This window comes from Coloeus monedula, assembly GCF_965178545.1.
Source record: "Coloeus monedula genome assembly, chromosome: 12".
Taxonomy (NCBI): Eukaryota; Metazoa; Chordata; class Aves; order Passeriformes; family Corvidae; genus Coloeus; species Coloeus monedula.
The window spans coordinates 5181041-5197086 of NC_138792.1; the positions used below are offsets into that span (position 1 = coordinate 5181041).

Sequence of the window (16046 nt, forward strand, 5' to 3'; positions counted from 1 at the left end):
AGAGTTGCCTTGTTTTTCTGGTTCAGAAATGACTGCTGGGTTGTTAAGATACATCTGCTGCTGGCATAAACTCCAGAGGAAGAGGATGCAGGGGGAGAAGAGGAAGAGTGTCAGCCCAGAGCCTGGAGAACGCTGCTTAAGGCAGAGAAGGATAGAGGGGAGGTGCTGATGGAAAGGACCGCCGGGGAGGGTGCGGAGGGCAGGGAGCCAGGGCAGGGCTGAGCGCAGGCGGGGGAGCAGCGCTGGCTGTGGGCGACGCAGGGGCCGCTGAGTGCGGGGAGAAGGGAGCCGGGCACAGGGAGCCGGGCACAGGGGGCCGGGACAGCCGGGGCGAGGGCCGGGGCAGCCGGGGCGGGCGGGGGCCGGTGCGGGGCCGGCACATTCCGGGCAGGCGCAGTGAGCGCACAGCGCTGCGGGCCCATGGAGGCGGCGGGGCCGCAGCCCGTGCCGGGCCCCGCGGCGGGGCCGCAGCCGGCGGCCGAGGAGATCGACATGTCCCTCGGTAGGTGCGGGGCGCTGCCGGGCCCCGCGGGGGCTCCGTGCGGCGAAGGGAGCCGGGGTGGGTGTGCGCGGGATGGGCCGGGCCGGGCAGAGGCCGTGCGGTGGCCCCGCCGTGCGGGTGGCCCTGTCCGGGTGGCAGCGGCGGAGGAGGAGAAGGTGTGTGCGGGGCCCCGGCCTCGGCGCTGGGCTGGCAGCAGCCCGGAGCTCAGGGAGAGCGGCCCGGGGGGGCTCACGCAAACCAGCCCCCTGGACATGGGAAGGGGAGCCACGGCCTCGCCGTGCTGCTATTTATAGCAGCTTGCTCCGATGTTCGCCATTCCTTTGGCACTGGGAATGTGGAGTGTGCATAAACAACCAGCAACCGCCCTGTCATGAGCTCCCGAGGCCTGGATTCTGACGCATGGACGAGAGATCTTGGTGGATTATCGTGTTGGCGTCTCTGCTGTGAAAGGAAAGTCCACCAGCACCTTTTATTATTGGGTCAGCTTCCTAACTGAAACCTTGTGTCATTTATTTCCAGCAAAGAGCCATCTGTCAGGAACAGCAGGACATTTTCCGCTGCAAACTCAAATTGATCCCTTGGCTGATGCACCTTTATTTTAATATCTCTATGAGGAGCTATATCCGCAACAGCAGATCCCTCATTTTTTATTTATTTTTCTCCCATAGTATTGCACACCCTTTTTCTCTTTGCTGATGTGGGATGCTCCCTTTGCTTTTGCTCTCCCTTAGAGCTTCTCTCGATCACCTCCTGTGGTCCCACTCCATATTCTATCCAGAATACACCTTACTCAGGGTAGAAGAGAGAATTGAAAAACAAGAGCCCGTTGGTGAAGAACTTTTTCCATCAGGTGGTTTTTCTATGCTTTCAGATATATTTGTGCCTTACACGAGTTAGCAGTCACAAAAAAACTGCAGGAGTTGCTCTAAAGCTGCCCTGATAGATTTAATTCTGCCTTGAGGGCATAGATGTACCATAAGTGACCTCTCAGAATCCCCTTGCAGCCTTGTGTAGAAGTCCATTACAACGCTCTGTTAATCCCATCATGTTTATGGGCAGAAAAGAAGGGTAACAACTCATACCCAAACAAAAAAGACATTGAAAGGTGGCAGATCAGGCACCTGAGCATTCAGCTCCTCTCATTTCCTCACGCTGTAGACAGCCCACCCTTGGATGCGTGCGGTCTCTTCCCTGCAGAGTGTGCAGGGATGCTTTCAAAATGCTTCACAGCATCCTGTGCTCCAAATCACACATGTCCCAAAGGCACACTTAGCTGATACCATTAGCAAATTCATCCCAAGAACATGGCCCAGCATCTCCCAGCCTATTCTTTTCCTGGCAGACTTGAAAGAGAAATCATAAAAGCAGCCTATTCTTACATCTGCTCTCGTTTCTTTTCCTTGGGCTTTGTATTAATTTGGACACAGGAGTTCTTGATGGAAAATTACAAGGGACCAGTGCTGGGGCTATGATAACTCATGGTAAGCACCCCCTGAAAGCAAATGGTACTTCTGTCCTTTGACTCCAGTGATACATTAAGGAGCTGGAGTAGCCACTGCCTGGGAAAGGGCCTTGTTTGGACACTTCATTTCTTGCTAATTTATTCAAGTTAAAAACATTCTGCGTGGAGCTTCACAGATGTGGCTTTTATTATTTGCGAAGTATTTTCTGGAAGATTTGAGGTTGGAAAATATGAATTAATGAAGATATGTCCCTTTGCCTTTTCCATTCCTCTTCATCTGAACAGCTTGAATTAAGAAGATCCCGTTGATTGCAGACCAGCTGATTGAGAACAGAGGCACCTGAGCTGTTTCTTGATACAGCTCTGCATCTGAAAGTACTTTGTGTGTGATCCAAGTAGCTCAACACCTGTGACATCCTCCTCCCTTTGACCACCTTTCCTAGAGCCACTCGAGTCAGACCTTCTCAAAAAAGTTCTCTGCCCAGCACTGAGCTCCTGGTGCCTCTGCAAAAACATCTTCCCTTAGGCTTGTGGGAAGCCTGCAGGATCAGATCCCTTGGTGGATGTGGGTCTGAAATCTTTGTCCTGCCCACGGTGGGGACGTGCTGGATGGTAGCACATTTTTAAATCATTTGCTGCACTCTAATCTCCAGCTCGCAGGAGCCCGGTAAATTGATCCTATACTTTCTAAGCTAAGCTTAATCTTCCATTGTCTGTCCAGCGTAGCTCACAGAACAGCAAGCTCCGTGTTTACTGCGGACAATTGCAAGCACCCAAAGAGGGAATCACTGTGGGTGGAAAGTGCAGGTGCTATGCGTTTCTGCTCTTCTCCTTTCATTCTAGATGACATCATAAAGCTCCACAGGAAAGAGCAGACAGATGCCAGTGCCGCGGGCGACAGCAGAAGGCAGCCGGTCAAGAACAGGAGTTCAGCCTCGGGCTATGGGCGGCCCCGATATCGCGCCTGGAAGCAGAGGAATTTGCAAGGTAGATGGGCACTTGAGACAGCAGAGGCCTGCCAGGCTGGAAAATGCATTTTTGTAGCAAAATCCGGCTCTTAAATCCTTCTCCTATCTCATTTCTCTGTGTGTATAAGATGTGCTCGGGCTCTGATTAGCTTTTCTCCCCGTAACAATGGAATATCAGGGCCCTTTCAGAGCATAATTCATCCATTTCTCTCCCTTCCACTCTCTCATGAATTACTAATTTAAAGTGACTTAATATCTATTCTCTATTCCCCTTGGCTTTGCATATTTTAATTATGCCTCTTCCTAATCCTCATTTTCCCAGAGCAGACTTAAATTATCCCAATTACCCCCTCAGTAACTGTATTTGATAGCTCAGTTATTGAAGCTAAATTGTCACTTTTGCCAAGCATGCTATTTTTATGGTGATTTTTTTTTATAATACCGAGTGATCACACCTTTGTTTTGTTCCACTGGTTTTTACCTACAAACCAAAGTTATCTGCTGCATGAAATGCCATCTCTGTGAACTTTATTTTTTTTTTAATTACTGCTAAGTCACTCCCTGAAGATTTTAGGGATATTTTGCAGAAATATCTTTGCAGTCTTATTTTGGAGTGCCAATCACACATCAGGACAGTGGGATCACTGGGAGCAATCCTGCTTGCCTCTGCTCTGCCTCCCATCCTTGTGTTCTTGGTGTCCACCACACAGTGCCTTTCTGAGGATTGTTCCAATTCGAAACAGAATGATGAAAAATGCCCTTAGTAAATTGATTTTTTTATCAAAATTCACAGGCTTTGATATTCTCCCACACTCATGCACTGCATCCAGAGGCAAATCCAATAAAATATTTTTTACCCTATTCCTTAGATGGGAAAACTTTTCTGTTAATTTATAGAATTATTTCTGCTGGTTTTAGTATTTAATAGGTTTTCAGTGAGTCTGAATTCAGCCATGCCAAGTGCAGAGACCCACCATGCTGTGTGGTGCTGATTGTCGGTAGCAATTTGGGGAAGCTCAGCATGACTGGGAATTTAGCCCATAATTCATCAGGGGCTCAATTCACTCCAGTCCCTGCTGAAATGCAGTCCCTTCTGGGCTGAGATGTGATAACCATTATCAAAATGATGATCTGAGAAGCCCAGCACTGTAATGACATAGGAGGGGGAAGGGTATTACACTGATTAAACCAGCAAGCAAAGTGCTGTTAATCCCTCTTGGAATATGGCTTAAACCATCTCCCTAGTGGGGGAAAGATGATTTTTAATGACTAGAAATTTGAATTTCAAATCTCCTTGGAAAAAAGAGTCTTGTCAGACATGGGAGCTTGTGCCCAGAGTGGACTGGCTGAGCAGAGATGCCTTTTGGCCATCCCAGCTGTGCTCAGCACCAGGCTCTGAGCATGCACCCAAACATGGGATGTGTGTGGGGGGAGGTTTCTTCCCCAGCTGCTGATGCTGTGGGGTTTTACTGAAATGTTCTTACATTATTAAATATCTGCCAGGCCTTTTGCAGAGATGAAGCCTCCCATGTGTCACACTTCAGGACACACATGACAGAGCGAGGCCTTGGTCCCCAGCTGGTGTAATGGGGTCCCCCTTGGAAGCTGATGGCTCTGTCATGTGTTATTTGTGTTGGGTGGGCCGTGCCTGAGTGCGCTGCTGAGCACAGGCTCCCTAATAGGAACAGACTGACAGGGGTACGATTTTCTAGTCAGGGCTGCCTTCCGCAGCGCTCCCTCCCATTGCCCTGATGGAATATTCAGGAAAGGCAGCTGAGCTCAGTCTCTTGTCCTCTCCAGGGTGTAGGAGAGCTGTGCAGCAAGGCTTGGTGGCCAGCAGGAGAGCAGCCCAGCAAATAGGCAAGAGATAGGGATGGGTGCAGGGTGGGGGTTGAAGAGAAACAAGGCTGGGCAAAAACAAACTGGGGGAATAGAAGCAGGAGAAAAAAATCAAAGGGCCATTAAATAAAGCAAGTCCACACCTGGTCAAAAAGAAACAGTTTGCCAAAATGGAATGTTTGCCAAGAGAGGAACGTTTACACATCTGCACTTCTGCAGTGAGAGGGCATTGTTTGCAAAGGAAATAACAACTGGCCCCTGAGCTTGTGAACTGCATTGCATTTTTGTGTGTGTTCCCAACCAGCACCTCTGGCCATAGGGCACGAAGCATGGTGTTTGGGATCTACTTCCCACGGCCCTGCCCTGGTGCCCTTTTGTTTTAGAGCCAGAGCAGCTCAAATCATCTTCACACACGTTCCAGTGTAAGCAGCTCAGGCTGGTGCTGGCTGGTGTTACACCCTGAGGCTGGAGCCTTCATTCATTATGGCAGTGCTGGCCCCTCACTGTGATGTCACTGCTGCCTCAGAACACTTCCTTTCCAACTGCTGCGAGTCAGTATAAATTGCTGTCACATCACAGTCGATGGTACAAGATCAATACACGCAGCTCACTGCTCTGTGGTTTGTGTCAATGAGGTTCTGCTGTGAGATCCAGGGTTTGGGTGCACTCTCTGTCCTCTGCCATGCACAGCTTTGGGCCTGACTTATACAACCCCAAGATGTGTGCACATCTCACTGGTGTAGCAGCTGTTGGGGGGAGTGGGCTGAAAACAGAGGTGCTGTATGCTCAAGTGACCTCGCAGCTGGGGATAGCAAAGTCTGAAGTAGCAGTGAAGAAAAATACACATCTACTGCTGTTTACCCTCTGTGTGCATTGAGAAGTAGAACATCTGCTTATAGATGGTGGAGGTGTTTGGTAGACTTGGGGGCATCCTACTGGACATGCTTGAGCTCCCTGCCTTGGTACAGAGATCAGAACACAGCGTGGTTGTAACTCTGTGCAGGCTCCAAACCCTTGATAAACTGGTGTGAATGGCAGCTTGGGGATTGTCCAGCACTGAGCCAAGCTTAGTGGTGCCCAAGTGGCTCTGCTTAGGTGTTGCTTCAGGGATCTGCTGGTTTGTGAAGTAAAAAATAAATTCCCTCCTGGCATTCCAGCTGTGAGTTTGTGGTTGTTGTTGTGTCTGTATCAGCTCATACAGTGACTCAGATACTTTCTGTCTCATTACAGCTACAGAATTTTATTATGTGGAGTAATTAGGTTTGGAAGCACTGTGCCTCAGTCTGACAGGGCTTTCCTCTTGCTCAACACTTCAGCACTCTTCAAAATCATCAGCAGGCTTAGGGGAAAAGGTTAAATGCAAGAGGGACTGCGGGTGTGCGTGTATCATAAAAAGCCAGCAGGAGGTGTCCCCTCCAATATGGGAAGTAATGGTATGTCAAGCTCAAAGAAAATGAAAGTATATATATATAAATAAAATTTATGCTATAATGTGGGCACTCAGAGCTATTTCAGGGCACTGTGGGGTTGGCTTTGGGATGCTCAAATCACTTGTGTATCTGTATCAAAAGGCTTTTTCTGTGTCATAGTTAATTCATAGCAATGTGAGCTCTGACAACAGATTGACAGGTCTCCTGATGTGGGTGTTCCTGCCTTTACAAGGAATCAGAATTGTGAAAGGCTTTTCTGTTCTGTATTCTCTCACATCAAATAATGTGTATGTCAGTCCTACATACAGTAAGAATGCCAGAGAGACATTGGAAAAATTGATTATTTAATATGAATGAGCATGACTCTTGCACCACTATTTGTGTAGATACTCCTGTATCACATCAAGTTAACCTTGTAATCTATTTACAAAGCTGTAGTCATAAATCGAATTTTGAAGGATGCTAAAATAAGAGGGCTTTTTTTGTAGGACCTAACCGTTTCAGAAGAGGGTTTGGACAGCAGCAGTTCAATCGGAGACAATTCAGGAATACCTTGCCTGGTCGCAAGAGAAGAGCAGCTGCTGCATTCGATGGAGTGAGCCCTTTAAATCGCCAGACATCGGCTCAGGAGGTAGGGGAATAAGGAAGGTATGGCTTCTCCCAAATGTCATGTAGAAATCTGCTCGATTTTATGATCCTGGATCACCCCAAAGAACAATCTACATAAAAAACACCATCCTTTATACGCCTGTGCACAGCATTTGTATGCATAGGTGAGTACAGACATACATGCATATGGAATAGCAATTTTCCAGTTGGTTTTATAAAGCTTCTGACTTAGCATAATTTTACTGATCAGTTCCCATGGGTTTTGCAAAAAAAGATTTTTTAAGAATTGGTCTTAAAAGGTTTAAAAATACTTCCATAAAAATTAATTCCACAGCATCTCATCTTATTATTATCATTTAGAGGAGGTGTGTTAAGATTCTTTGTTATTTGTTGTCCACCCAGAGCATTTTCCAAGTTCCTGTGAAGTCAGAGGACAGACTTGGTGACTTGTCAGGTGGCTCTGGTTCAGAGACATACTTTCCACCAGAGACACTGATTCCCAGTACTGACAGATAGTGTGAGAGTCAGCTGGGTTTTCCTGCACTGATGAAAATCCACTCAGTTAGGAGGTCACAGATGCTCAGTAAGCTTTTTAAAAAAATGCAAGTGCTGATCAGGGTGGCATTTAGTGGATGTGTTGTAGGGGTATAAATAAGAACGCCCTAAACTGAGCATGCATGTGCAAGGAGTGAGGTTATTCCCGAAGATAAAGACCAGGATGACTCAAATATTGAGCGTGGCTGGTATTTACAGAAAGTAATAAGCAGTTGCTAGGAGGCATAATTCTACAGTAGCTTCCACTTGGCAGAAATAAACCAAGGGGGAAGAATATGGAAACACAGCTCGGTTAGAGGGTAGTAACAGTGATGGTACTTGTCCCACAGAAATAAACAGGCTGAAGCCTGGGGCAGTTTGTGTTGGAACTGCAGGAGAGACGCTGCTGAGGGGTCTTCTGGTGTGTTTCATGCTTCAGGGTGTGGTCCAGGCAATGTAGGTGTCCAGACAAGAAAGAGCTGATGACCAGAAGGAAACCTGAGTGTTGTAATGCTAGGTTTGGTTTAGCAGGCTGCAGCTCTCCTGAGAGCTCAGCAGGGCTGCTTAGGGCAGTGTGACCGTGTCGCCATCCCGTAGCCCATTCCGGACGGCTCCGCGGTTTTGCTCTGGTCAGCCATCAGCGTTACAGCCAGTGATGGTGAAGGAGGAGAGAAGGGTCTCTCCAAAAGGATTTAAGAGGATCTTTTAATGGTTACATCTTGTCCCAGTGACCCACAGAGGCAGAGAGACCTCGTGATCCGGGCGCAGGGGGTTTTGTCAGGGGCTCAGGGGCGGTCCATGGGCAGAGTTGGGGTACAGGAACCAGTAGGGAGGACCCGAGGGAATGGCCAGGGCAAGGAACAGGGGGGGAACAATGTGGGATAGGAAAAGCAATGGGTAAACAGGTTGCCACACCTGAGCAGGGCTATAATGCATGGCTTCTGCTAGATTTGCTCTCCATGAGCTGATTGTTTTTTTTTCTTCCTTGGTTTCTGCAGCATTAGAATGAAACATTCTTCCTGGCACTTGTAGTTCCACGTCCAGGAACCAAGGCCCACACCCTGACTGTTGACAGCAGTGTCAGCAGCAGTCAGTGGAGAGCAGGATGTTGTGTGCTGTCCCTTGTCCTCACTCCCCGTTCTTGTACCGAGACTGTGGCACAGGTGACAACTGCTGAGGTCTCACTGCTCTTTCAGGGCAACAAGAAGAGCAATGCCTTTGCCAAAAGCGGCAGTGGGCAACAGGAAGAACAGCCACAGCCATCTCCAGGCCCCAAGAGATTCAGAGCAGATCCTTCCAGCATCCGCACCCCAGGGAGAAGGTAAAATCTTTGGTAGCTCTGGGTTACTTTGGTTTTCAGTGATTCCCGGAAGTGAGTGCAGCTCATGGGGTTCTGCTCTCCATATGTGCCAGCTGGGCATGTGCTTGTGCAATATGAGAAAAATACCCCCGGTATGTTAGGAAAGCACCTGGAAAGAAAACAACCTCATGCTCGTAGTTAATAATGCTGATACTAATCTGTCGTTTTATTTCAGGAAGCACAGAAAATGTGACCTTTGTATTTTTATTAAACTTTGTCGCTTTGGGAAACACTTTGAAGGGCAAAATAGCATTTATTTTCATAAAGGCAGGAAATACAGATTCCAGCCATAAGGGATAGGCAGAGACAGGGAGTCTGTCCTAATGAGGGGCTGCAGGAGCAGACTGTGCCCCAAGAGCTGTGAGGAAGGCAGTGTGCCAGGTGCTGGGCACTGTCTTGGTGCCTGTCTCATCAAGATCATTATGTTCTCTGAGCTCGAAAGGAAGCTCCTTGCAATCCTGTCTCTGCTCTGAGCAGAACAGGGACTGAATAACATTGAGAGGTCCTTCTTGACCTGATTTTTTCTCTGTGATTTTCCTCCCATGTTTTTTTGCTTTTAATGAGCAAAGTTCAGAACACACAAGCTGTTGTCTCATTTGAGCAGAAAATCAAGTTCCTCTGAAACCCTTTGCTGGCAGAAAAACCTGTTGGGCTGAACTCGGTAACACACCGCCTCATTTGCTTCTTACTCTGCTTTTTAAGACCACCTCGGGTTAGGTATTTTGGCATTAAACATTAGAGAGACCTGGCATCATCTTCACCTCTGTCATTCTCTCCTTTACCAGCAGGCCTTTCCTGCTGAACAGGGGACCAGCATTCCAGCAGAAGCGGGTGCAGCCGTGGTTCTCCAAAGCCCGCTTCCAGAGAGGGGTCAGTATTGAGACATTTCTTCTGCAGTCTGCTGGTAGTGACAAACCTTTAAATTTTACCAGCCTTTGTTGTAGCTTTGCTTCCAAAAGTAGCTGGGGGAGAGAGGTGGATGACCTGAACGCTGCATGTGTTGGTAGGAAAGGAAAGCATTTGCAGGCAACTTTTAATGCAGCTTGGTATTCTGGCAGCTGGGAAGTAAATCCTGGGAGGGTGATAAAAATAAACCTTGCAGTTTATAGAGCAGCACAAGCAGGGCAAGGTAAAGCCATCCCATACACATCACTGCCAGTGGGAAACCCCAAATTAGCACATTTCTTAACAACTTGTGAGGAAGGAGCTCTTCAGATACACCAAACAAAATCCTGGAAAAACCATTGCTTCTGAGAGCTAATTCTTTTAAGTAATTGTTTTTAAATATATTTTACAGCAGATGGATTCTCAAGGAGAAGGGAAACCGCCAAGGATGAGAAGGTAATTGGTGAACAAAGGCACAATGCAAATATGACGTGCTCTTTCACGCTTGAAGCTGGATGAATCTCCCTGTCTCGGCAGGTGGCAAGTGAAACCCAGCCCGGGAGCAATTCTGACAGTTTCTGTGGTTAATCCCCAGGCAGGCCAGACCAGCTCGTAAGTAAATGAGGTGATTTGTTAGGGTGGGAGCCCTACAAAAGCTATTGCAAATCCCTTTAGCATTATTGCAGCTTCACTTCTATAATGAGTGTGCAATGAATGGTTCAGATCCAAAATGGTTAGTAAATGATGTCTGGTTCCTTTCCCAGCATATCAGAAGGAGATAAAAATCTCCTGTATTTACCTCTAATTACGTGGTAATCTGTAATTAACGTGCCCTTGTTTGTTATGCAGAGTGAGGAGAAATGGAAGCACCATTGTGGGAGGAGGTGGCAGGCTGGTTGTGCTGGTTGTGGGGTGTTGGGAGAAACAGTGTGCCGCAAAGGGGCTCAGAGGCTGGAAAGGGGCAGCTGCAGGACCTGGCACCCACGTAGGGGCAGAGAGAAGGATGGCTGAGGGCACTGTGCATGTTCTGGGTGCCAAGAGCACCCCTCAATAGCCTGGATGTGACAGTCCCCAGTGCTGGAACTCTGCCTGCACGGCTGCTCTCCTGGCTGCCTTTTGACTCTGCCAGGGGTCAGACACGCCATAGGATGGATGGTGTGGGTGTCTTCTTGACTCTGCACTGGTTTGCAGAGGGTGGGGAGTGAGCTGCCTTAGCATCCTGAGTGACTGCAGCTGTGTGCTTTTCCCAGGCCTGGATCCAAGCGCCCATTCCTGCGAAGCCAGAGACCCCCGGCACGGGTGGCCAAGCCCCAGCCCAAAGGGGTGCTGCTGAGATTCAACTTCCGCGCGATGGGCAACCAGGTAGAGGATTGTCGACGAGACAGGAGGCTCCTGGCTCCCTGCAGCAGCCCTGCCACTGAGCTGTTAACGTCACACTCAGGTTTCTGGGGCTGCCAGCTGGGTTTATCTAACAGAACCTGGGAGGAAAGTCCCGTAGCTGTGTTGGCCAGGTTGCTCACAAAGCTGAAGGCACTTGAGAAGACTGTTCAGCAACTACAGACTCAGCCCAGTTTTCCCCACTCTGATGGCCTGTCTTGGCCTGTCCATGTGCTTGCTTGGAGCAGGGAGATCCTGCTGATGAGTAGTCTTGGCGAGAGGGGACTGTTTCACTGTCAGTGCTTCCCATTCCTCAGAGACACACGGCACTTCTGGGCTTTGCTCGCTCTTTGCTTTGGTGCCCTTCTTGGTGTCATATTTTACACTGAAGTATGGTCCAAGAGCCCTGGGGCAGCTGAGAAATCCTGCTCCACCTTCTTCATTGCCGGCGTTTCTTGTCTGGACAGTTTGGTTTTACTTGATGCCTTGTGCTCAAATGCCATCTGCTTGCTCCTGTTCTTGCCGAGGATGCCCTGTGTCTTGGGGCTGGGAGCTGCTTGGAGGTTTTCCAGCCGCACACAGTCTGTCGAGCTCCCTGTCTCTGTGTGCTGAGTGATTTAATTGACTAACCAGCTGTGAAACACCAGCCTGACTGATGGGCTCTAATCAATACCCTGCTACAGGTTTGGCTGTGCTTTGCCACAAGACAAGGGACTGACTCGCTCTCGCTTTCCCCTGCAGACCAGCCTGACGCTGGATGAGAGGTTCTCTGGTCTGAGGAATAAGAGGCGCTTTACAGCGGCCAGGAGCGCCGGACGGACGGTCACCATGCCTTAGCACCGCGTGCTCGTCACAGGGACTGCCTGGAACAGTCCAGGCTCCATCACTAGGGCTCAATAAAAGTCGCTAGATTCCCTTCGAGATAGCTGATTTGGCAATGTGCTGTCTCCTTCCTTATACACAGAGTGAATGAGTGATTGAGGGCAGGGATGAGGCAGGATGAGAGTTTGGGCCAGAGCACAGGGCAGGTGGGACATGGGCAGGGCGGTGGACAGGGATGAGTGGAGATGAATTTGCTGGGAAACTGTAGGGCTGGCACAAGCCCAGTCCTCTGGCCAGGGCACCCTGTGCTGACCAGGGTGACTCCTGCAAGTGGGAGGGTGTACCATGGAGCCTTCCCTACATTGTCCTGTTGGGTGGGACAGGGTTGAGGATGCTGTGCCTGCCCACATGAGAGACACAGGGAAGCAGGGATGCTCCACCTGTCCACAATCCCCAGCATCCACCTAATTGCCCAGCTTGTGCTTGCAGGCATCCCTGCCCAGAGGTTTGCAGTGTAAGACCCCTCCACCCTGAAAACATGTTGCTTTTCCCTGACAGTCAGGCCTGAGCACCTTGCATTTCTCTGTGGATTGCTGTGTTGTTCTGACTGCTGCTGCTGGCCCAGCTGTGGGGACGGGGTGAGACGTGCCATGCCGTGCTGCTGGAGTGACTGTCCTCAGCACAGAGCACAGACAGGCTGCCCCAGCCCAGATCACGTTTTCCAGTGCTGAGTAGTTCTACATTAGGGTTTTTGTAGTTGCAGCTCCACCCATGCTCAAAGCAGCAGCATAATCAAACTAGCAGCAGCACTCTGATGAACATTGGCTGAGATGTTAATGAGCTGGGTTTAGACAGTTGTTAATGAAGCCCTGCATCAACCCTGAGTAACTGCTCCATTCTCCAGCCACTGCTGGAACCCAACACTGAACATGCTGGACACAGCCTGTTATTGGGCTCTAAGCTGTACTTTAAAAAGGAAATATTTGATAGACTGCTTTACAATTTACACCGAGCATCTTTAACAAGAGACTGGACTTGGCATTGATTTTACAGGAATGTGTGAAATGATGTTAGTTGACAAAGCCGTGATGTATGAGTCCAGTGCACTGAATAAAAACCTAACTTGTCAAATGTCACCTCTGATTATTTCCTTTCCTTCAACAGCTGTTTGGTGCAAGTTCAGCTTCTCAGCATGACACTGCATGGGCTGGTGCTTTGGGGGAAACGGGGTCCCCACTGGTGCCCACCTGCAGGCAGTTTACTGCTTTAAAAGCTGCCTCCAAAGCAGTGTGAGGTTTTCAATAGGTATTTCGTAAAATCATTGCTGTGAGCTCTTTTGCCTAGAATGTTATTGGCAAAATTATCAGAGCAGTCCTGGCTTCAAGTATGTTCAAAATTAAACAAATGCACCCCAATGCCCAGGTTAACGAACTCTGGAGGAGACGTCACCCCTTTATGCAAGTAATCTGTATGTCATGGAAAGTTGAAAAGTTGAACAAGAAACACTGTCACAAATGGCAGTGTCCCTGATTTCAGTTGCCTCCTGACTATAAATATGGGCAGAAGATGGCAGACTTGCTAGGAAAACCTGAGCACTTCTTCAATCAAGTTGCAAAGGGATGGAGCCCTTCAATCCTGAAAGAACAGCTGAGTGTGCACCATCCTCTTGCTGTTCAGAGTGCACCCTGATTCTGTTCTCCACAGAAATGTTTTTTAGCAATCTGTACCTTATAATCTTTGAACCATTCCTTAAATTAAAGGCTGAGGTGATAAAAACTGCTTTTTTTTCCTAGCTTGATTCCCTTGCAGTGCTGGGTGACTTTTTATGTACAGGAGATAAAACAGGCTTTGCACCGAATTCACAAGTAGCCGAAATGTGTAACCATCACACTAAAAACATACTGGGAGAGGCCACAGTGTGAGCTCACCCCAACAGGCATAAAATCCCCGTTTCTGCTACAGTACTAAAATACCCACAGAATAATTGTCTCTAACAGAATTATCCCTGCTGTGGTGCACAGGGTGAGCTGCTGCACAGGGCTTGGCTGTCCTTTGGGGGAGGGTGCTTGTGTGCTCAGCTGCTTCCTGAGCCATTGCCAGGGGCACAGGTGGCCTGTGTTCATCCAGGGTCTGACAGTTCCTGTGCAGTGTCCTGTGCTGGACAGGTGGCCCAGCAGTTCCCCACCTGGGGAGTGGCAGCAGCTGGCTTTGGCCGAGCTCCCTGCCAGGATGGCTGCACACAGGCTGGGGCCACTGTGAAGGGGCAGATCTGTCACCTGGAAAACTTCTACTGTTTCAGGCCAGGCAACGCCACGTCCAGAGTAACATCTCAGATGGTGTCTGAGAAGTTTAAAAATGTAGAAGCAACTGCACAGGGTTAGAAGAAAGTCCGCCATAGTGCATCCCAGGGGAGGGGAGACACCAGCACAAGTGTGTGGCCCTGCTTGGTCACTGCACTGAACCCCCAGTACCACTGATCTGTGTCTTCAGTATTTCACAGCACTTGGTGGAGGATTCTTCCACTATTGCTTTTTGCTTTCTATTTGTCTGTGATTCCAAAGGGCAGTATTATGAGTTTTCAGGGCAAGAGCAGAAGCTCTGGCCCAGCCAGACTGATTGGTAGATATTCATCTGTAAGCTTGAATCCCACAGTCCCCACAAGGATCCACAGCTGAGGTCAGAGGAAGCAGCCAGCCACAGGATTTGCAGGGGACAAAGGGACCCTTTTCCCCTACACCTGCATGTTGCACACAGACCTCTTTGCTGGAAGGGCAGTCTGTGTGCCAGGACAGGGTGATCCCCAAATCCAGGCAGCGCTGCACCGCAGGACTGAAGCCTTCACTCTTCAGTACCTTCTCAGGGATCCTGGCTCAGTCCGTTCTGCTGAATTTCCCCCGGACATCATGCACATAATATTTCGGGTCTGATCCTTTTGTGATCAATAATGGCTCAGCTATCTCCCAGTGATATGTTGCTGACTGAAGGCCAGTGTGTTCCATACAAAGGGAATTTCCCTTAGATCCCCAAATTAGGCATGACATATGGATGCAAAAAACAAATAAACAAAAAACCAACCCAAGCCAATTGAAGAATGCAAGGATCTTCATGAGGTTCGAGGCTTAAAAGCAGATTCTGCTTACCAAACACAGAGCAATTGCATTAAAATGTGGCTCAATGAGGCTTTCTTTAGCATTTCCTAATCACAGCTCCAGAGGCATTTTTGGAAGGTAAATATGCAGCACCTAACAAGAACTGATTACATGGTAGGAGAGGCAATTATCCATCCATAGAGTATCCCAGCAGTCGTGCAGCATTTTATTCAGGTAACTGGGCCCCGGACCTTGCAAGCGGCTTCTGATTTATGTCTCCCCACTGCCCTTTCGCACTCTGAGCCACGGGCATTCGTGCCTTTGGGGCTTTTGTGTGAGCGTTCCTTGACCCATTTCAGGGTGAGCCGCTCGCTCGTCTTCCCTTTGTTCTGCCACGGCCGATTCCTGGGTGCTTTTTCTCGCTGCCACACGCGGGGATCCGCAGTCCGGCTCTGCCGGTGCCGGGTTTGCAAGGCAGAGGCCGTGGCGGCTCTGATGCTCCCGGCGCAGGAGCGCTTCGGGCCTGAGGAGCGGGCGCTGCTCTGCGCTGCCGGGGCAGCTGCGAGCGCAGCTGCGAGCGGTGCCTGAGGGCAGCGGACGGAGCCGACGGGCCCCGCGGCCGGGCAGGGCCGCGCTCCCAGCGGCGCCGGGGCTGCCGAGGCGATCTCTGCGCGTTCCTTCGGCTCCGAAGGGCTCCCCGCAGCCGCGCCCTCCCGAACGGCGCCCCGCGCCCGCTCCCGTCCCGGCTGCGGGACCGCCCCTCCCGGGCTCCCCCGGCTCCCGGGATGCCCCCGTTGCCAAGAGGGTCGCGACCCCGATCCCGATCCCGATCCCGATCCCGGTCCCGATCCCGATCCCGATCCCGATCCCGGTCCCGATCCCGGTCCCGGTCCCGATCCCGATCCCGATCCCGGCCCCTCCGCCCCGGCCCCGCCGCCCCGGCAGCGCCCCCTAGCGGCACAGGAGCCCCCGGGCACACAAGCGCGCACGCCCCCTGAGGAAGCCCCGCCCCGCCGGCACCGCCTGCGCCGCGGATTGGTTGTCGCGGCCGAGGGGCGGCGCGAAGCCCCGCCCCGTCCCGCGGCGCCCCCTGCGGGCCCCGCGGCGCCTGCGCAGCGGCGGCGGGGCGGCCCCGGCCGTTGTTGTGGAGGGGCCGGTCAAGATGGCGG

The 16046-nt window shown here is 50.4% G+C and overlaps 1 protein-coding gene across 4 annotated transcripts; it reads left to right on the top strand.

The window, feature by feature from the left end:
* Positions 1–358: 358 nt before the first annotated feature.
* On the top strand, positions 359–11904 carry LOC309577465 (UAP56-interacting factor-like). 4 transcript variants are annotated; one of them, XM_082289516.1, is made up of 9 exons: positions 359–502; positions 2808–2951; positions 6690–6832; positions 8541–8665; positions 9490–9574; positions 10002–10045; positions 10127–10201; positions 10840–10951; positions 11708–11904. In XM_082289516.1, the coding sequence occupies exons 1-9, from the start codon at positions 421–423 to the stop codon at positions 11801–11803; spliced, it is 906 nt and encodes a 301-aa protein (XP_082145642.1). In that variant the 5' UTR covers positions 359–420; the 3' UTR covers positions 11804–11904. The 4 variants fall into 4 exon arrangements, with proteins under 4 accessions (XP_082145642.1, XP_082145644.1, XP_082145643.1 ...); XM_082289518.1 differs by having other exon boundaries at positions 10005–10045; XM_082289517.1 differs by having other exon boundaries at positions 9493–9574.
* The last annotated feature ends 4142 nt before the right edge of the window (positions 11905–16046 follow it).

Excerpts from the sequence above, each read along its gene's own strand:
- LOC309577465 (XM_082289516.1), top strand. The coding sequence starts at position 421 with ATGGAGGCGGCGGGGCCGCAGCCCGTGCCGGGCCCCGCGGCGGGGCCG. Across the intron at positions 10,046-10,126 it reads AAACCGCCAAGGATGAGAAG|GTGGCAAGTGAAACCCAGCC; the intron begins GTAATTGGTGAA and ends CTGTCTCGGCAG. Across the intron at positions 10,952-11,707 it reads TCCGCGCGATGGGCAACCAG|ACCAGCCTGACGCTGGATGA; the intron begins GTAGAGGATTGT and ends TTTCCCCTGCAG.